The following is a 21,529-nucleotide window of genomic DNA, read 5'->3' as shown; positions in this document are numbered from 1 at the left end:
CGCGGGGCGGCGCTCTTATATAGCGGCCGGGAGGGTCGCGTGCCGGCGTCATGCAAATAAGGCTCTCGGCCCCGCCCCCGGCCCCTCCCTCCCCGCCCGGCTCCGACGGGACGGGCGGCATTCCGGACAGACGCAGCGGCGACGGTGGTGCGCGGACACCGGGGAGAGAGAAGCGTCAGCGGCGGTGGCAAGGACGACAGCAGCAGTAGGCGCAGCGGCTCAGGTGAGGTAGGCGAGGCCGGGGGCAGGACAGTGAGGGTGTCCGGGGCGCGGGGCGAACAGCAGGGTTGGAAGGAGCGGGCCAGAGGGGGAGACATTCACCTGGGAAAAGAAGGCAGCAGGTCGCCTCCTCGTCTGCCGCGAGGATCAAGCGTAGCTCTTTTTCGTTGCCCGAAGGCAAAGATCCCGAGAAAGGAAGCCGTGGGAAGTGCGCGCTGGGAACTGTTATTCTTAGGGAAACCTTCTTCTCCACATCTGTGGGCTACTGAAGGTAATGGGGCCCTTTACGTGTGATATTTTAGGGCAGGCATAGGCAAATTCCAGCCCTCCAGATGTATGGGACTACAGAGGACCTTGCAGACTCTTAGGTCTTAAGGCAATTTTATTGCCTTCTACCTACCCATTGTTACTTTGGAAGGAAAAAGAAGCATGGCTAAGTTTCACCACTGGAGGACAGAATAACAGTGCAGGCGTTTTGTATATGATGCAGTCTGGAATTTCTACCCAGTGTCTGCGTTTACATGCACATCCATGTATATTAGGGATAGTCAGTGTAGGACTACAACTCCCATCACCCCCTGCCACCAGATGCCTGCAGCATCTGGAGGACATCACACTGGCTTTCCTTAATATTTACTCTATCTGATGCCATCCTTTGGTCTACATACTATTTCATTCAGACTTGGAATTCATGTATATGTGCCAATCACATTTCAGGATCAACCATGACACGTGTTGTGTGTTGTGTTTCCCTTCCTGTCTGCAAAGGCATCAGGTGTAAAGGACATCAGGTGTTCCTAGACACATTGGAACTTCTGCCGATCTGAAGTGGCTTGGTCCAGCATGTAGTGCTGCATGCACTGCTGCAGTGTAATTTTGGGGTGATTTTTGATGTGGGAAGGCCTTAGCTCAGTGGTAGAAAACATGCGTCGCATGAAGAAAGTCCCAAAGACCTCTCCAAACTGAGTAAAGGGGTGGTAAAATGGCAAATGCAATTCAATGCAAAAAAAGTGTAACATGACATGTGTTGGAGCAAAAAAAAAATATCTTAGTTTCACATACATGCTCACGGAGTCTGAACTGGAGGTGATATACCAGGAGGAAGACCTTGGGGTCCTAGTAGATAGCTCAGTGAAGATATCGACCCAATGGCCATAAAAAAACAAACAAACAAACAAAAACAAATTCCATGATAGGGATCATTAGGAAAGGAATTAAAAATAAAACTGCCAATATCCTAATGCGGTTATACAAATCTATGGTGCGGCCGTACTTGGAGTACTGTGTACAGTTCTGGTCTCCTCAGCTCAAAAAGAAAATTAGAGGAAAGGCGAGTAACAGGCAACATGATAAAAATAACCTTATGCATGGCATGGAAAAAGTGGACAGAGAAAAGTTTTTCTCCCTCTCTCAAAATGCTAGAAATTGTGGGCATCCCATGAAGGCGAATTTTGGAAGATTTCAGACAGATAAAAGAATGCACTTCTTCATGCAACACATAGTTAAGCTCATAGCTGTCAACTTTTCCCTTTTCTTGTGAGGAATCCTATTTGGAATACGGGAATTTCCCTTAAAAAATGGGAAGTGTTGACAGCTATGGGACTTGCTCCTGCGGTTCCCAGTGATAGCCACCAGCTTGATGGAGGAGAAGGGGTATCAATGGCTACTAGCCATAGATCGTTGTGCTCTGCCTTCCAATGTTGTATGCAAAATTGCGTGCTATGGTTTACCTCCATAATTGCAGGCAGCAATGCTTCTGGGTACCATTTGCTGGAAACCACAAGAGGGGAGAGGGCTCTTGTGCTCATGTTGTGCTTGCTGGTTTTCCATTGGGGCATCTGATTGGCCACTGTGGGAACAGGATGCTGGACTAATGGGCCGTTGGGTCTGTTCCAGTAGGCTATTCTTATGTTCTTACCTGCCTGAACTATTGAGTGGTACCCAAGGTGAGGTAGCCCATGAGGTCTTCTGGCAAGTTGTGATGGATGTCGTCTTCCAGACATCCAGCTTTGCTAGTTCTTTCCACTTACTCGATGTAACACTTATAAGTACATTCAATGCTGTCTTTGAGTGCATTGTATTTGGAATGCTGTAAGGAGATATTTGCCTTAAGCAAGAGGTTCCACTCCGGGTGAAAGCAGAAGGCTGGTGTTTTTCTAAACCCAGGATTCAAGGCCCCCTCCCCCCCCCACTTTAAATGCCTCTAACTGCATTTGCCAATCAGGTGCAATAACGTTGAAGGAATGTCCTGAATTTCTGGGATTTTTGTTTCAACACTTGCAAATGTACACACACCTTAGAATGACTCACACCTGTTGGTTATTTCAAAACATATTTATTCAACACAAATATAGTTGCTTTTGTGTGTGTGTGTGTGTGTGTGTGTGTTTGTTTCTATCTACATCCTTTCAGATTCTTTTGTGAAGAGTTGTGAATGAAGGGTGTGTTGTCAGTAGCGAAAGCTGCCTCTCTTTTGCAACAGAGTTCCTTGACGTGAAACAGATGGAACTGCTTGTCTTCTGCTAGTGCATTCACGGAACTCCTAACGTTTTGTCGTCATAGTACTGTATTTGCAAGTCTTAGAGGAGTAATAGGAAGTGCATCTATGCACTTGGTGGTTAGAGTAAACTTCACCTTTGTATAACTGGCTGGTTTCTCCGTACTGTCACACACTGTTCTCCATTCTCCATCGAGCCAAGCAAGAAACATTGCCTGAAAGCAAGGACACATTCCAGGCAGACAAAAAACAAAAAGGAGAGTGCCTGAGGAGAGTGCAAAACAGGGCCAGAGAGAATGGACGTGGCCTGTGGAGAGAGGATGTGGCTTGGAAGAGTCCTGGTGACCAAGCAGAGAGGCCTGGAGGGCCACATTTGGACCCAAGGACCAGGGTCAGAAGAAGTCTAGGAAGCCAAACAAAAGGAGACACAAGGGGTGGCTGAAGCATCCTTACTGGCGGAGTGGAAAAGTTAGAGTGGCCAAGGATGCTAGAAAAAGCAAAACCGTTCATATGCTGCAGTATTCACTGGAGCAGGGCAGAAATCAGTTTGTCTTGCGAAAGAAAGCACACAGATGCAAATCTAGAAAGTGCAGGCATTCATGTTGCAGTTTTGAAGTTGACCAGCTAACTGGGTTCCCAGACAAGACAGTAGAAGTTTTCAGGGAAGTTTTTAATGTGTGATGTTTTATTCTGTTTTTAATCTGTTGGCAGCTGCCCAGAGTGATGGGGGAAACCCAGCTGGATGGGAGGGGTATGAATAAATTATTATTATTATTATTATTATTATTATTAGTAGTAGTAGTAGTAGTAGTAGTAGTAGTAGTAAGGATGGATTTCTAACTTCTGTCCTCTGTGCCCATTTGCCACGCTGGCTGGGGCTGGCAGGAGTTGTGGTCCAACAATATATAGAAAGCCACAAGTTCAACCATCCCTGCACTACAGAAATGGGAAGCAATCATCAAGCCTTTTGGCTGAGCAACCCTTTGAAAATTTAAAAGCAGCTGAAAGGAACCCCATAGCAAAGCCCTTGTGGGGTGGCCATTTGGGTGCTGAGGAGGTGTGGGGAACCTGTGGTACACCCAATGTTGCTGAACTGCAACTCCCATCATCCCTGCCCATTGGCCATGCTTGCTAGGGCTGATGGGACTTGTAATTCAACAACATGGGGGGTGGGCGGTCAAAGGTTCCCCACTCCAGTGCACCTTCGACTATTCATGTTGCTGCCCTCCTTCTGGCATGGGAACCACAAGTGGCATAGGAGTGTTGGGTCCAGGAGGTCTTCCCGTTGGCCTGGCTGTGGCATAATATCAAACTTGCCCTCCCACAATGTGCTTCTGCTGGCATCTCTTCTAAGAAGAGAAGAGGGGGAAGTCGCTATAAGGCATATGCTGCAGTGGTGCTGAGCCATACTTGGGAGGGATTACCCACCCCACTGATTTAAAGGTAAAGGGACCCCTGACCATTAGGTCCAGTCATGGCTGACTCTGGGGTTGCAGTGCTCATCTCGCTTTATTGGCCGAGGGAGCTAGAGTACAGCTTTCGGGTCATGTGGCCAGCATGACTAAGCTGCTTACCTTCCCGCCAGAGCGGTACCTATTTATCTACCGTATTTTTTGCACCATAACACTCACTTTTTTCCTCCTAAAAAGTAAGGGGAAATGTCTGTGCGTGTTATGGAGGGAATGCCTACGGGTGGCATGCCTACGGATTTTCCTCCTCTAAAAACTACGTGCATGTTATGGTCGGGTGCGTGTTATAGAGCGAAAAATACGGTACTTGCACTTTGACGTGCTTTTGAACTGTTAGGCTGGCAGGAGCAGGGACCAAGCAACGGGGCTCACCCCGTCGCGGGGATTCAAACCACTGAACTTCTGATCGGCAAGCCCTAGGCTCTGTGGTTTAACCCACAGCGCCACCCACGTCCCTCACACCACTGATTTAATGGCATGCAAAAAGTAAGTCTAGGAGCATCCGTTTGAGAAAGGTAATAATGACCAGTGAGTTTCACTTGCAGTATAATTAGGAAAAAAACTTTTTATAGACCTTGTGAATGAATGAATGAATGGGGCAAATCACTGCTTTCTAGCTAACTTGGGGGAATTCTCACAAGCTTTGTATACTGGAAAGTACTTTTGGGCAAGTTGGCTAGTCTCTGGGCTAGTGACAATTCTGGATTGCATTTGTTGGCTAGTAACTTTTCTGGACTTTTATCTCCTCCATCATTCTGAGACAGTGTTAGGACGGGTGTCATGGTGCCTCTATCAGCTCCCACTCCTTTTACTGTCACAGCTCTTACTCATCGGTTAAGATGAGGACCTGTGTAAGTAAATATTATCGCCTGTTTCCTTGTAGTTTGGACCTTGAAATTGGCAAGGAGATGATTGCCCAAGGCTTCTAAACTTGACCAGTAAATCTCAGCATCCCTTCCGCCCCAACCCTGCAAATATTGCTGCAATAGACTGCAAATAACCTGCACTTCCCTTTTGCAGAATGGATCTGGGAAAGCCCCAGATCTTCATCTCTCTCTCTCCTCCTTCCTGCTTGGAGGGAGACTGGTTTTTCTCCTTTCTGCATTCCCTCCATGCACCACCCCTATATCTTTCTCCCACCCTCCTCTTCCCAACCACCTGACTCGTCACTCAACAACCCAGTTAAGTCATAGACTCAGAGCTGGAAGGGACCCCGTGGGTCATCTATTCCAACCCTGTGCAATACAGTAATCTCAACGAAAGCATCCATGACAGATGGCCATCCAAGCCCTGCTTTAAAACCTCCAAGGAGGGAGAGTGAAAGCCTTTGTGAGCACCTGTGCACCCTTAGGTGCCTTATTGCAGATCCCATAAGGCTTAGCACATTGATAGCAGGATAATGCGGTTTATTGGAAGTTATACAGAGTCTCTACTTTTATATTGCCAGAGATCCCAGGGCTGTTCAAGGCTGCTATTATGAAAAATTGTCTCCAGGTGGAGCTAAACCTCTGTTTACCACAAGAGCTGGTCAGGAAACTGCAAATTTCAAAGGGCAGCTGTGCTTTGGATTCTCACATTGTTTTTGGAAAGTATGAATTAAATAGGTTTGGCCTTTACGAGTGAAATGGATTGACTTTTTTGCCCATCTGCACAGGGGTCTAGGTTTAAAAATGGGTAATTTCCACTCATCTAATGATCAGTCTGATTATCAGTGAGGGGGCATATCACATTCTCTTAAGGATGCTGAGCTTGACAGAGCCCCAAGGTTATGTCTGTTTCAGTTTTGAAACTGATTTTGCTGTTGAGGCCACCAAAGGTGGGCTTGATCTGGCCTCTGGGCTGGGGCTTAAAGGTAAAGAGACGCCTGACCGTTAGGTCCAGTCACGGATGACTCAGGTTGCAGCGCTCATCTTGCTTTACTGGCCAAGGGAGCCGGCATACAGCTTCCGGGTCATGAGGCCAGCATGACAAAGCCACTTCTGGCGAACCAGAGCAGTGTACGGAAACACAGTTTACCTTCCCGCCAGAGCGGTACCTATTTATCTACTTGCACGTGCTTTCAAACTGCTAGGTTGGCAGGAGCTGGGACCGAGCAACGGGAGCTCACCCCGTTGCGGGGATTCGAACCGCCAACTTTCTGATCTGCAAGCCCTAGGCTCTGTGGTTTAACCCACTTAGTAGCTACTCCAATATAGGCACTCTCATGCCCATATAATAATAAAGTGACGCACTGTCTCATTTCTCTGACACACACCCCGCCTCATTTTGATAACTTCTTAAAGAGGACTTTTGAAAGTTGCAGGGGCTCTCAAGCTGAAACAGCATTCAACCATGATACCACTCCAGCTGAAGTGTTCATGTAGCTCTTTGATTTTTTTTAAAATGGGGGACGAAAAGCAAATCTTGTAAATAACAAAACACAAAACTTGCGGTGTTCTGTTTTTTGTAATAAAAACAAACCATACTGGCTACATCTCCTTTCTTCTATGGCAGCTCTATTCTAAAACTCTTGAATTGCTCTGCCTCCCCCAAACCCCCTTTTTTTAACAGTCTGTGAAGAGAAGGATCAGACTACTTCTAGACATATCATCTCCCCCTCCCCCAAGTGGAACTCTAAAGCATTCTCAAAAACTTTGTGGGCACAAATTCATGATTGCAGATAATTGCACCCACAAGAAGTGTTAGGCTCACCACACTGTGTGGTAGCAGTCACATCTGCTCTCATTCGTATTCATGGTTAATTATAGGAGGAAATCTCCTGTGTATAATTATTTGTAGAGGCATACTTGCATTGGCTGCATTAGATATTGGTTTAGGATCCTTTCAAAAGAGATCTTAAATTTGCATCGTTTCTGCTGCATAGGAGGTATGGGAAAGATGCAAATTTTCCAGGCACGTTTAAGAGTATCTGCACTTTGCTACTTTCTTCTAAAACTCATAGATGGTGCTCTTTTTAATAACACAATTAAAAATGGTTAGCACTTGAACATGTGTAATATGTACTGAGTGTGAAAAAATATATCAGAGCATGTGCTTTGCATGAGTAAGAACCCAGGTTTAAGGTAAGTAGCCCTCATGGTTGCAGGAAGAAAAAGTGGAATTGCATGGTTAGTTATAGAAAGGTAAGTGTGCATGCACACGAAAGCTCATACCAAGAACTAACTTAGTTGGTCTTTAAGGTGCTACTGGAAGGAAATTTTGTTTTTGTTTTGCATGGTTAGTGTTTGTCAAAGGGAGCAGTGGTCCAAGTCCAAGTGTGGGGCTTATCTTTCCACCCCCATAGCATTTGGCTTCCGTTGCCCATCTTGAATGACCCGTGCTTCCTTTCTTCCCAACAATTATTGCCAAAATATTTCAAATTCAGCAACAAGTACTGATGGTTTCACCCAAATAAATGTGCAAATTAGAAGTTTTATAGAATTTTTCTGAATTTAAACCAGCAAAAGGAATTGGTTTCCTTCTGAGGGGCAGATTTTAGGTATTTGCAATGTATCTGCTTTGCAGGGGACCAATGCGAAAATCAGTCTGAAAAGAAAAGGGCTTAGTTGAAATGTCTAGATCTAAAATTAATGTCTCTGTCTCTGGCATCGTTTGTTTCCAGAGGGGAGCATCGCTCACTTTGTGGGCAGGCAATACTACCAAGGCATCCCCTGATGAGGTTCCACCTGGGTCGTTTTATATGTTTATATGTTGCATTTATATCCCACTTTTTTCTTCAAGGAACTCAGTTTTCCCTCTCTTTGTTTAGTCCCCACAACAACCCTGTGATGTAGGTTAGCCTGAGAGGCAGGGCTCCCAATGAGCTTCAGGGCTAAGTGGGAATTTGAACCCTGGTCTCCAAGGTCCTAGTCCAACACTTGAACTGCTGCGCCACAAAATAGAAATATGCGTTTTCAGGCTTTCCAGGGCTGTAAGATGCAACTACTTTTTTATTTTTTGTCTTTCAGGGAAAAGGTCCCCCAAAGAAATGTGGACTGATCTCATGACTGGAACTAAAACCTTTATTTTGCTTTGGTTTGTCCTGGCAAGTTTATGGCACTCGACTGGTAAGTCTCTCCAACTCTTCCCTGTCCAGTTAACAATTGGTTTTCCTAAAATGGATTTCCTCTTAGAGCCGTTACTTGACTGATAAAAACTTTTTTTGTTGAAGGCAAGCCTACCCAGACGCGCAATTTTATTATGTCTATTTTGTTTTAGAAATTTGTCTCTATTGTGATGCGTTTCATGTCTAGTTGTTTTTAATGTTTGATTTTATCTATATTTTCTTAAGTGTATTTCACATTGTTTTATGGAAACCGCTTAGGGTTTTTTGTTGATTTCACAGGGTATAACTCTTGTTAGAGTGACGCGGGTGGCGCTGTGGTCTAAACCACTGAGCCTAGGGCTTGCCGATCGGAAGGTCGGCGGTTCGAATCCCCGTGACGGGGTGAGCTCCTGTTGCTGGGTCCCAGGTCCTGCCCACCTAGCAGTTTGAAAGCACATTAAAGTGCAAGTAGATAAATAGGTACCGCTCTGGAGGAAAGGCAAACGGTGTTTCCTTGCATTGCTCTGGTTTCGCCAGAAGCTGCTTAGTCATGCTGGCCACATGACTCAGAAAAACTGACTGCGGACAAACGCCGGCTCCCTCGGCCAGTAAAGCAAGATGAGCGCCAGAACTCCAGAGTCGTTCGCGACTCAACTGTCAGGGGTCTTTTAGCCTTACCTTTTTACTAACTCTTGTTAGGATGGTATTGTGAGTCTTGCGGTTCACATGTAGACTTTGCTGCAGACTAGATCCAAACGGTGATCTTGTTTTTGGTGCTTTCTCAAGCAGACAATGTGGCCAAGTCTTCCATTTTCTTGGTCATTAACAGGTGCCCATAGCTATCAAAAGATTTCTATTCCACTGGAATATAAGATGTGCACTTAAGAGTCATGGCTTCCCTCAAAGAATCCTGGGAAATGGAGCATGTCAGGAATACCGAAAGTTGTAAGGAGATCATTTACAAAGTACAGTTCCCAGAATTTTTGGGAAGTCATGATTCTAACCCCGTGAGAAAAGGTTACAACATTTTGGGCTTTTCAGTTTAGAGAGGAATGGCAAGTTAGAAGTGGCATGATAGAAGTCTATAAAATTATGCATGGTGAAGAGAGAGCCGATAGATAAGTTTTACTCCCTCTTTAATCATATGAGAATCCATGTGATATTCAGTGAAGCAGAATGCTGGAAGGCTCAGGAGAGGCAAAAGAAAGGACTTATTCACATGGCATAATATAAAGCTGTGGAATTGACTCCCACAATTGGCAGCGATGGTCACCAACTTAGACAGCCTAGGCCAGTTCATGGAGGAGAAGGCTATGTTCTAGAATGCTTCTGAAAACCAGCTGCTGGAAACAACAGGAGGAGATGGTGCCATGTCCCATGGACATCTGGTTAGTCACTGTGAGAACCGGATGCTGAACCACATGGACCACCAAACTAATCCAGCAGCTTATAGTAGCATAAAAGTAGTTTAAATGTATGGTGAGCTTAGTTAAGCCATAGATATATTTTCTCTTCTTTTTTTTTAAAAAAAATATTTAGTTTTTCAGATTTTAAAAATGTACAGTTTTCACATAACCAACAACAACAAAAAAAGAGAATTCCAAAGAATTTCCTGGACTTCCCCCTTTGTGGGTCCTTATATTAACCTTTTCCTCCTGCATCTTGTCTATTAATCCAAATCTTTTAAATCTCCATCATACCCAAAATTCAACATTAGACTACAAGTGTCATTCTAATCCTACTAATAATTTTAATTGTTTACAATGTTTTGTAAGGTAAATTGTATATTTTCCTCATTCCCCATTCCTGATTTCTTATTCTATTTTTGCCAATTCGGCATAGTCCATCAACTTAATCTGCCATTCTTCTGCGGTAGGGACAATGTCTTCTTTCCATCTGTGGGTTTAGTAACATCCGAGCAGCAGTGGTCACACACATAAATAGTATTTTCTGATCCGTTAGAATTTTGGCACCTAGAATTCCTTCGGGGTTTTTTTAGAAAAGGTTATTTTGAACATATTTTTCAGTTCATTATATATCATCTCCCAGAATTCTTGTACTACCCTACATGTCCACCACATATGATAAAAGTTGCCTTCTTTTTCCTTAAATTTCCAGCATGTATTTGACCTGGTTTTGTACATTTTAGGTAGTTTACTAGGACTTAAGTACCAACGATACATCATTTTCATATAATTTTCTTTCAATGTATAACATGCTGTAAACTTCAAATCCCAGTTCCAGAGCTTCTCCCATGGTTGTCATACATATATTTGAACCAGAGGGGGCTGTTACAGAGTCCTGCCAGGTATGGCCACCATGAAGACACATTGCCAGTTCACCACATACGAAAATTTGCGCATCTTCCAACATGCCAACACCCGAATCAGCCCTGATTTTTCATGAATAACCAGCTCTGCTTCCAATAACTTCATTTCCTTCATGTGTGGTTTACTCTCAGGTGCCCAAAAGAATATCCACTGGGAAATTCAGCGTTACGACGGCTGGTACAACAACCTCATGTACCACAGGCACAACTCAGCAGGTGAGAGCGTCCCTGAGGCTTTCAGGCCTCCAATGCTGTTGCAAATGCCATTTCTGATGCCAAGCATTGGGTCCATGTATACGGGGAATATTGGCAAATTTTGCAAAATGGTACTGTGCCAGTTCACACGTCTTTCCACAAACGGATGGAAAATCAGGCAGGCGATCAGCATTCTTTTTTTCATTCCCTCTCGCAGTCCTAAATTCACACTTGTTCCCCACCACCGGCACCAAGCTTATTGATGACGTTTCCAACACACTCCTGTTTAAATAAATGGTGTGGAATAGCTGCACGTCAATAACAGAATTAATCATATCATTAAATTTGGCTACAGCAAACAGCGAGTCAAACAGTGTTGTTTTGGGTGGACTAGACTGGAAACAGCCTTGCATGCAATGGGTTGAGGTGGGATATATAAGAGCCCAGGCGATCCCTGGGTTAGGGTTCACAATGCTGCCTTAAAGAGCAGGGAAGTTGTGTTCCTCCACCTTGTGCATTTCACAACTTTTTTCCTCCCAGCTGTTCACAGCAGGACATATGTGCATCAGAGTTTGGGGAGCCTGCTTCCACAGCAGGCTCACCACTGCATCCAAGCATGTCTTAAAGGAGCAGAATCCCAGTCTCAGTTGTGGCTTCACTTTCACAAAGGGTCCAGCCGTCCATCTCCTTCCTTGTTTCTCAGGACATACTTTGCACAGCACCTAAGACACACCCTAGGGACACGGGTGGCGCTGTGGGTTAAACCACAGAGCAGAGCCTAAGGCTTGCCGATCAGAAGGTCGGTGGTTCAAATCCCCACGACGGGGTGAGCTCCCATTGCTCGGTCCCTGCTCCTGCCAACCTAGCAGTTCGAAAGCGCGTCAAAGTGCAAGTAGATAAATAGGTACTGCTCCAGCGGGAAGGTAAACGGCGTTTTCGTGCGCTGCTCTGGTTCGCCAGAAGAGGCTTAGTCATTCTGGCCACATGACCTCAATAGGGTGTGTTGAATTTTTCAGCTTTCAGTTTCCAAAAATGACAGGTGCTAAAAGGGTCTAACATCACTTGGGGAATTCAAAATATATTTTGGTCAAATTAATATAATTTAGTTATGCTTGGTAAGTAAAATGTCTGGAAATTCCATAGAAATACTTAGAAATGCTTTGCCCCAAGTACTTGCAGTTATATTATAATTATTTATTATTAATAATATTATTTAGCATTACTGACGTTTTCGTAAGGTAAAATTTAAATTCTTCAGTTTTCCAAAAGCACTGTATGAGCTTCTTCATCTAATGTAGACTTACCAAGCTAAATGTCACAAAGATAATTGCAGATTCCTCACCCTCAGAGACATATTTTTAAGACCCCTTCACTGAAGAAATTTGCAAAAATTAAGTCTTGCCCACAGCTGGCTACCTCAAGCTGACATGCTGATTTCTCACCACTAGGATCGTGGTTGTCGCGGCTCCTTCCTGCGAGCTATGCGGACGGCGTGTACCAGGCCCCCCAGGAACCAAATGTCCCCAGTGCACGGAGACTCAGCCATGTGGTGGCACGAGGGGACTCTGGATCACCCTCTCAGAAGAACAGAACTGTGCTGGGCGTCTTCTTTGGTAAGCTGAGAACTCTTGAGTGATGGCCTCCATCAGCATCCATGCCACTGGGCTGCGTCTGAGGGAGGGGTGAGGCAGCAAGGCCCCCTCCATGTGCCCAACGGCCATCTGGCTCCTCCTTGATATAATAGAATCCTAGAATTGTACAGTTGGAAGGGACTCTTCCAATTGAGTGCAACTCGCCCTACAATGGCCTCGGTCCTATACCTGAAGGAGCGTCTCCACCCCCATCGTTCTGCCCAGACACTGAGGTCCAGCGCCGAGGGCCTTCTGGTGGTTTCCTCCCTGTGAGAAGTGAGGTTACAGCGAACCAGGCAGAGGGCCTTCTTGGTAGTGGCCCCTGCCCTGTGAAACACCCTCCCATCAGATGTCAAGGAAATAAGCAACTATCCTACTTTTAAAGGACATCTGAAGGCAGCCCTGTTTAGGGAAGTTTTTAACGTTTAATGCTGTATTGTGTTTTTAATATTCGATTGGGAGGAGCCCAGAGTGGCTGGGGAAACGCAACTAGATGGGCGGGGTATAAATAGTAAATTATTATTATATAATGCAGGAATACAAAGCTGTCCCATACGGGGATCGAACCTGCAAACCTAACCCCACCCAGTTTTGCTGCTTGCATGACCATTGATGTAGAGGCTTCCAAGAGCAGGTTCCTGAGTTTGTGCATGTCTTCTTTCTTCCTCCTCCTTTTGTGCCGTGTTTCTAAAGATTCTAAACAGCAATCATAAAGCTCAAACTGCCAGGATGGTATAAGATGCAGTAAATAAACGTTTTGGCCCCTTCAGCAAATCTCCAGCAAAAGTCTTACGAAGGAATTGGCATCATTATAGGGAACAGGACTGATTTATCTGGTTTGGCCCCTCTCCAACATAGAGCACCTTTCAATCATGGAAAAAACAAAATGGATTCCTGATTTCACAACTGCCCCCAAATTCCTTCGCTTCCACTCCGGCAGTGTCTGCTCCAGACATTTACCAACCTGATGCCCTCCAGATGTTTTGGACTATAACTCCCATCAGCCCCATGCAGCATAGTGGCTGGAGCTGATGGGAGATGTAGTTCAAGGCACCTGGAAGGGATCTAGTTGGGAAAGGCTGGCCTACTCTGCTTTTCACAGCACTGACATTTTGGAGAAACGAGGCTCTTGATATAGTCAAGGCCCACTTTCTACCACAAATCAGGCCTCAAATCGATGCCTGTAACTAATGGAGTAATGTGCCTAATTCTTTCAATTACGGGATTTGGGGAGGTTCTGGTCACAGAATTATAGTATTGGGAGTGAGGGATTTGCCAAGGTTTCCAGACCTTGTGACAGCAACACAGAGACTGTAATTCAAACCACAGTTTCCCCCCTTTTCTCTTCCTCTGGCTCAAACCCTTAGATCATAGGATTACCAAGAGGATTACTAGACCCTTGCATGACTGGTTTTATGTCTTATTTTAGCAATGGTCATGTTTGCCCCTCCTTGTGGATTTCTGCTCCAAACCTCAGAATTATTTGGTCACTTAAACCTACTTCCCCCTGGGTTAGCTTTTGCCAGTGTGATCCGGGCATGTTTGGGAGCCTGGATGTTGCTAGGCATTTCTGCTGAAGGCTGAGTAATGCTTGGAGCTTAATCCCTTGGAATATGTTCAAACAAGACTGTGGATTTCTCAGAAGCCATGATGAGAGAGTAGGACGAAGAGGAAATGGGTTCTTTGGCACTTCTGAGCCCCTTAGTGGTTCAGGGGGGTGGGAACCCAGGAGAAAGCATTCTTTGCGCCAAACCCCTAAGTTGTAGAATTCCAACTCCTCAGAGGGGTGTTGTTACCTTCCTTTTATGTAGTTCCTGTCATGCGCTGAAGAGAAACACCTATTTATCTGGACTTTTGACATTTCTGACATATATATCATAGGACCCACCCTATTCCTTTGACTAATTTGTTTTAAACCAATTTTAATATTGTATTTTTAAATTGCTGTCACTTCACTTATTGTGAAAGGTGGATAAGAAACCTAGTTTGTAATAATAACATTAGTCATAATTAATAATAATTTCACATGCTCTTACCACATTTGAACACATTTCTTATAAGCATCTCTTTTGTGTGGATTCCTCTTTGGACAGTTGGATAGGTTATATTGATATTAAACATCCCTAGGTTGTTGTTTTCTTTTACTTTCTTCCGTTTTCCTTTGTCAAATTTGTTATATTATTATTATTGTAGTGGTAGTAGTCATTGTTGCTGCCACAGCCAGTTATTTCCTTCATAATTGCCACTGGCTGAGAGCCCTTTCCAGGGTTTGTAATACTTCCTGTCTGCTCCCATTTGGGGGAAATTGCCAAGCCTTTAAAACCGGGCTTAAAAGACACTTTAAAAGTTTATGCACACATTATTAAACCTCACTGAAATTGATCCACAGAATAGTATCCCTTGTTACTGTTGGATAGTTTATGGAATCATTGTCTGAGGAGAAGAGATTCCTCAGGAGGCAATGAGATATGATGGCATGTGGCTGGATTACACTCTGTGAGCACGGCTGGCTCAAGACTTTTTGCTGCCTGAGGCAAGAAGGACAAGATGATGGTGATGATGATGATTTTATTATTATCTACACCCCACCCATCTGGCTGGATTTCCCCAGCCACTCTGGGTGGTTTACAGCACATAAAAAAATGTAAAACATTAGACATTAAAATTTTCCCAATACAGGGTTGATTCCAGGTGTCTTCTAGAAGTCAGATAGTTGTTTATTTCCTTGACATTTGATGGGAGGGCGTTCCACAGGGCGGGTGCCACTACCGAGAAGGCTCTCTGTCTGGTTCCCTGTAACCTCAATTCTCACAATGAGGGAACTGCCAGAAAGCTGGACCTCAGTGTCCAGGCAGAATGATGGGGGTGGAGACGCTCCTTCAGGTATACAGGACCGAGGCTGTTTAGGGCTTTCAAGGTCACCACCAACACTTTGAATTGTGCTTGGAAACGTACTGGGAACCAATGTAGGTCTTTCAGGAACATGCTTTCTATCCAAATATGCATTCTAAAATATATTTTGATACTTTTTTTGAGGTTAATAGGGGAGAACTACATTGGCACATTTGGGGAACAGCACACTCCGGTGCAGCTTAGTCTGAGAGGTGCAGATCAGGTCAGCGTGCATTGAAACTGGCAAATATTGAAGCTTCTCTAGAGAAGCTTCTTAAGAGAAGTCGCAGCAGGTTTTTCGTGGCGTGTGGTTTCAACCCCTGTGAGTTCACGGAATTGAATTTCATAGGTGTCATGGTTCACTAGATGTCCTGTTTCATCCACCCTCTGCTAGTTCTGTCCCTTTTGGTGTCTGCCAGGTTTCCATGTGCTCTCGGAGATTCTGGAAGCCGACAAGCCTGGCTGCCCTGCCGAGTTCCTAAACATACAGATCCCTGAAGGAGATCCTGTGTTTGACCCTGCTGGCTCAGGTGATGTTGTCCTGCCATTCCAGCGAATGCAGTGGGCTCCAGGTACAGGACAAAGCCCCAACAGGCCCCGGGAGCAGGTAAAATCCAGCTGGCTGCAAATCAGTGTTTATCCCTTTGCACGTGTTTGCACAGTACATTTCGCAGGGGAAAAGGGCAAATACAGGGCGTGTATCAGAGGATTCATGCAGTGGCAGCATTGCTGGGAGAGCAGTCAGATTCAGTCTCTAAGGGTGGTGTCTAGATGCAGAATGGAATGCTCTGCAATGGTTTGCTCAGTTTTCTGCCCGGGACATTTTAAAAATAAAACAGTGTGCCTTTGAAAAGGAAAATGTACTAAAATGAATAAACAGAATGGGCAAATTAGGGGATGGGTTTAAGATGTCCATCTTTGCAGAGAGCAGTCCTCTGTTTGAAAGGCTATCAGCAGTGCTAGTGAGGAAGGATGGGGGAGAAATTAAATTTAGTCCACGTTTAAAGGTGAACCTGCCTGCCTTTCCTAAACTATGTGAGAACTGAAATTCCAGCCATCCTTCAAAATTTGCCCTCATCCGAATTTTGCAGCTCCCCAGATTAATAATGTGTTCAGAAATGCCTGTATGGGGGCGATGGTTGGTTGGCAACCATCTGTCTTGAGAGACAATGAAGTGCACCTCCAGGGGGTGAAGTCAAACCGCTGTGTTAGCAGCACCTCCCCGGGGCACAAGCCTGAACAGTGTGTATGGAGATTCTGCGCTGCCCAGACGCAACCCCACCCCCTCTTGGCCTCACTGATGTAGTTCAAAGGAAAGCAAAGAGACACATTGGGGGGGGGGTAAAGTGTGAATAAAAACGCATAGACTAGTGATAACACCATGCACAAATGCATTATATCAGGGTAAATTGCTTTCCAAAAATGTGTATGTCAGGCAGAATTGCATGGAAACGCTTATATTAGGAGAAATTCACTTTAAATTGATAGTGTGTGTTCACAAGGACCAACGCAAATTGATATGGAAATGTGGAATACTGAACATAAGAATGGAGCCAGGGATCTTCTGAATGCAAAGTTGATGTCCACTACTGAGCTGTGACCTTTCCCCCGTTTCCTTAAATTACCTTATTTAAAATGTTATTAAGCAGTCCATCAAAAAAACAATAGGTTGCATTTGAGGATCTTTCATCCCCTTTTGACTCCATTGACTCATTGCCTATGGAATAACCTGGCAGTATATCACAGTCATTCTGGCAAGGGTAAAAAGGTAAAGGTACCCCTGCCCGTACGGGCCAGTCGTGTCCGACTCTGGGGTTGCGCGCCCATCTCGCTTAAGTGGCCGGGGGCCAGCGCTGTCCGAAGACACTTCCGGGTCATGTGGCCAGTGTGACCAGCTGAATCTGGCGAGCCAGCACAGTACACGGAAACGCCGTTTACCTTCCCGCTAGTAAGCGGTCCCTATTTATCTACTTGCACCTGGGGGTGCTTTCGAACTGCTAGGTTGGCAGGCGCTGGGACTGAGCAACGGGAGCGCACCCCGCCGCAGGGATTCGAACCGCCGACCTGATGATCGGCAAGTCCTAGGCGCTGAGGTTTTACCCACAGCGCCACCCGCGTCCCTTTCTGGCAAGGGTATGATAAGCTAAATCTTCTGTCCCTTCACCACCCTGCACAAAGCTGCTTTCTTCAATGCCTCTGCGGTAGAGAATGCTTGATGGCCCCCTGGCCAAAGATTTAGAAGGAACTAACCCACCTGCTTCCCCCCCTTCTTTCACCAGCTAAATGGCGTGACAGGATGGCTCGATGGGAGTGCCATCTATGGCTCATCCCATTCCTGGAGTGATTCTCTGAGAAGTTTCTCACGAGGGAAGCTGCTCTCCGGAGAAGATGGTTTCCCAAGGCAGACAAAGGCAAACAGCTTAATGTGGAAGGCTCTGGATCCGTCCACAGGACAAAGTGGACCACAGGGTCTCTATGGTAAGGAAGGTTGGTGGCAGCTGGTGCCCCTTTGGGACTGATAGGGTGGAAGGCCAGGAGGACAACAGTAGGGGGCGCCAGAGGCAATGAGAGCAGATGGAGGTTGGTGGTCCAGAGCACCGTTTGCTCTAATGCGTAATTTTGGATACAGGCTGAAGCTGAGAGCCTGTGAGAAAACAGAAATAGGGAGGGGAGAGGGTTCATCTCTTCAGACCCTCAGCCACAGTTTTCTGCAAAGGATAAAAGAAAGATCTGGCACCTCTCAGGTGAGAGTAATTGCCATTATAAGAGAACAAGGGAGGCGTTCATGGAGAGTTCTGGCACCTCTTTTTCTAGAACAATAGCACTTATTATATTATTATTTGTACCCTGCCCATCTGACTGGTTTGCCCCAGACACTCTGGGTGGCTTCCAGCATATATAAAAACATAATAAAACATTAAACATTAAAAAAAACTCCCTATAAGGGTTCCAGAATGTCAGTAGCAAAGAGCCCCAGTGCACAGACAAGTAGAAAATGTTGCACATCCCCTAGGGTCCTGTATCTTTTAAATGGGCATTGGAGAATCACTAGTTTGAAAGCGCCAGCATGGCAAATTCTGAAGGTCAAAACGGCACATCATCTGCAAAGGCAACTGTATATAAGTGATTTCTGATAGCACATTTGCTTGTTTTTTTAGGAACCAGTTTGAGAACGGGCAATTAATAGCATACTAGTGGCAAGAGAGGGGCTTGTTTTTTCCTCCCTCTCCTTCCCCCATTTGAAATATATGTCTGTGACAACAAATGATATATGGAAACCTAAACCATTTGAAAGAAGGCTGGGCCATAAAATGTCCGTGCTTGATGTTTACTATATTTACTATGAGATGGTACACTCCTCTCATGAGGTCGTACCAGCAAATCTGTACCTGATCTTAGGATCTGGAAGTTTAGAATTGGCTCTTTTCTCTCTCTGCCCCCCACCCAATCCCTTCTTCTAGACTTTGGAAATGCCAAAGGTAATGCAGACCTGTTCCTGCAAGCAACGGGCATCGTCTGGTTCCGCTACCACAACGTCCTGGCAGCAAAGCTTGCCCAAGATCACCCTGATTGGTCTGATGAAGATGTGTTTCAGCACGTGCGCAAGCGGGTTATTGCCACTTACCAGGTGAGCGAGGCATGGAAGAAAGACTGTGTGTGGCTGGGGGGCGGGGGGAGGCACCCAGCAAACCTCTCTGGGCACATAAACCCCTAGACTGTATTTTGTGTCCTCGTTGTCTCTAAGCAAGGGACAATAGCTCAGTGGCAGAGCATGTGTTTAATAATAATAATAATAATAATAATAATAATAATAATAATATTTTTTTATTTATACCCTGCCCTTCCCGGTTCAAAAACCGGGCTCAGGGTGGCTAGCAACAAATTTAAAACACTTAATTGTAAAAGCAGCATAAAATATGGTATAAAAACATGAATAGCAATAAAATTCAAAGTTCAGAAACCAATTTAGGGGAAATCCATCTAATAAGCATTAGATAGTCACCAGGGCTAGCTGGCTGAATTAGTCCTACTTGGACCAGTCAGGAGGCCAGGGGAGAATTAGCTGTGTGGTCTCAGAGCGGGTAATCTTCATAAAAAGTGGAGGGGGAGGGAAGAGAAGGGAAATAAAAGATGAGCTTTTTCAATCTTGCCCTAGAGAGAGAAGCCAATTATGGTAGACAAAACTGGGCTCAGCAGAGAACTAGAAAAACTTGGTGTATGGCAGCTTCCTAAGTAGAGAGATGTTGTGGGAAATGGTATAATATAAAAGTTTATCATGGCAGCCTCCCAACACCTAAAGAAAATACAAAAATGCAGGCAGTTGTGCTGGTCCATTTTATGATATATGGACCACCAGCTGCTAGTCATAGAATTGGAAGCTGGTCTCAGTCTCTGACATAATTCATGCTCATACGTCACAAGCAATAGCAAAACTTGGAAACCTTGTTATCACCTCATTCATTTGGCCAGAGCAAAGAGGGCCTCTCCATTACTTTGATGCTATGGCCGATGAAGAAATGACTCCAGGTTTGGTGGTGGTGGTGGTGGTGGGGGGAGAAACAAAACTCTTAGAGCTGAGATCCCAGAAAACTCTCCTCTCTCAACACCTCTGCCTATTAAGCTTTATGGAAGAGTCCACACCTCAGTGGTAGCTCTTACGATTTTCATGCAGAAGGTCTTTCTAGTCCATGACATCTCCAAGTTCCTGTTTTTCTAAAGAAAGAATGATGCGAGACTATTGGTACAGCCAGCACAGTTTTGTTCACACTGACTGTCTCCCTGAACCCTACCTGGAGGTGCCTGGAATTGAACTCAAGACCTTCTGCATGGAAAGCCATGACCCTTCCCGAAGATCTAGGACCCATATACCAGGAAAGATCTCTGCCTGCTATTGGAAGCCTATTTTAGCAGCAAGTGATCTAAATAAATAAGGCTTGAACAGACCAGGGCTGGGTAGATACCATATTTTTCCGTGTATAAGACGACCCCCTATTTTTTTTAACCCAAAATTAAGAAATTAAGTTGTTTAGCTTTTGGGGGGGTGGGGGAGGTCACTTCCGCCAATCACTCACCCAACTGCCCTCCACTGCCAATCGCTTGCCACTGCCGATCGCACACCACGCCGCAGCCGCCACTTGTCTGCCTGCTCGCCGCCAACAACAGCCCACCCGCCCACTTGCTGCAGCCGCCAATCACCTGCCTGCCTCGCCACAGCCGCCAATCGCCTGCCCCATTGCCACAGCCACAGCCAATCACCAGCAGGCCTTGCCGCAGCCAGCAATCACCCGCCCAATCGCCACTGCCAATCTCCTGTTTGCTGCTGCGATTAATCGCACGTCCCCCCTCTGCATTCACTATCCGTATATAAGACGACTCCCAATTTTTGCCTATTTTTTTTAAAGCAAAAAGCATAATCTTATACATGGGGAAATACAGTAACCAGTCAGTGGATTGTGGTCCATTAGGGCAAATGGGGTACTGTCCCATTGATCTCACCCAATCCCCATCTGAGTGCCCTTCTATTTACAACCAATCAGGGGGTAGCTCTTCCTGCCATTGGCTCTGGCTCCACCTGCTGTTGGTCTTCGTCTTCTGCCCTACCTTTCCCAATGCGCATCAGCTACTGCAGCAGATAGTCTGACTGCGCGTAGAGCAACTTCCTGTGTGTCACAGCTGCCTCTTCCTCCTTGTTTCCCTAGAACATTGTGCTCTATGAATGGCTGCCAGCCTTCATTGGGAATGGCCCCGCTGAACCTTACACAGGTGAGGAGAAGGAATCATGGCGTGTGCAAGTGGGTGCTGTTCAGTGGGGGCCAGTGGACTGAGCTGATTTTGTTCTGCTGTTAGTGTGTGGGGTTTTGGGCATGCATATGCGTTTAAATAAATATAAATGCACTAGAGGTTTACCTGAGCCTCTCCCGTTATTTAAAACCACAATTTTCCTCTCAGTTTTCACCTTTACTCAAACTTTGGCTGTTGTTTTGAACCACCACTTTCCCCTTGGAGACCTTGGTAGCAAGGAGCTAACAAGTCAAACCAAATCCAATCAATCAATCAATAAGCAAGCATGTTAATAAACACCTTCTCTTTATTTTTCACGTTACTCATTTCCATTTTAAAATTAATAATACAGCCCCTTTTGTGTGGGGTGCAGTTTAGAATAATAGGGTATGCAGATTAATGAATAAATATCAAGGAAAGGAATTGTAATATCAGGAATGATAAAAGGTATAAGAAGGGCTTGCTTGCATGTACAAAATAGGTAAAAAGGTA

General features: G+C 45.3%; 1 protein-coding gene across 1 annotated transcript in view; it reads left to right on the top strand.

Annotated features, from left to right (window-relative positions):
* Positions 1-8,135: 8,135 nt before the first annotated feature.
* Positions 8,136-21,529, top strand: part of DUOX2 (dual oxidase 2) — a 52,653-nt gene continuing 39,259 nt past the window's right edge. The window contains exons 1-7 of the mRNA XM_053365183.1: positions 8,136-8,231; positions 10,671-10,754; positions 12,182-12,346; positions 15,676-15,863; positions 17,536-17,734; positions 18,718-18,884; positions 20,956-21,019. Coding sequence (XP_053221158.1) covers positions 8,153-8,231; positions 10,671-10,754; positions 12,182-12,346; positions 15,676-15,863; positions 17,536-17,734; positions 18,718-18,884; positions 20,956-21,019 — 946 coding nt within the window. The 5' untranslated portion in view covers positions 8,136-8,152. The remainder of the gene's footprint in view (positions 8,232-10,670; positions 10,755-12,181; positions 12,347-15,675; positions 15,864-17,535; positions 17,735-18,717; positions 18,885-20,955; positions 21,020-21,529) is intronic.

Source organism: Podarcis raffonei, chromosome 14 (genome assembly GCF_027172205.1).
Source record: "Podarcis raffonei isolate rPodRaf1 chromosome 14, rPodRaf1.pri, whole genome shotgun sequence".
NCBI lineage: Eukaryota > Metazoa > Chordata > Lepidosauria > Squamata > Lacertidae > Podarcis > Podarcis raffonei.
This window is presented reverse-complemented; position numbering and strand designations above follow the sequence as displayed.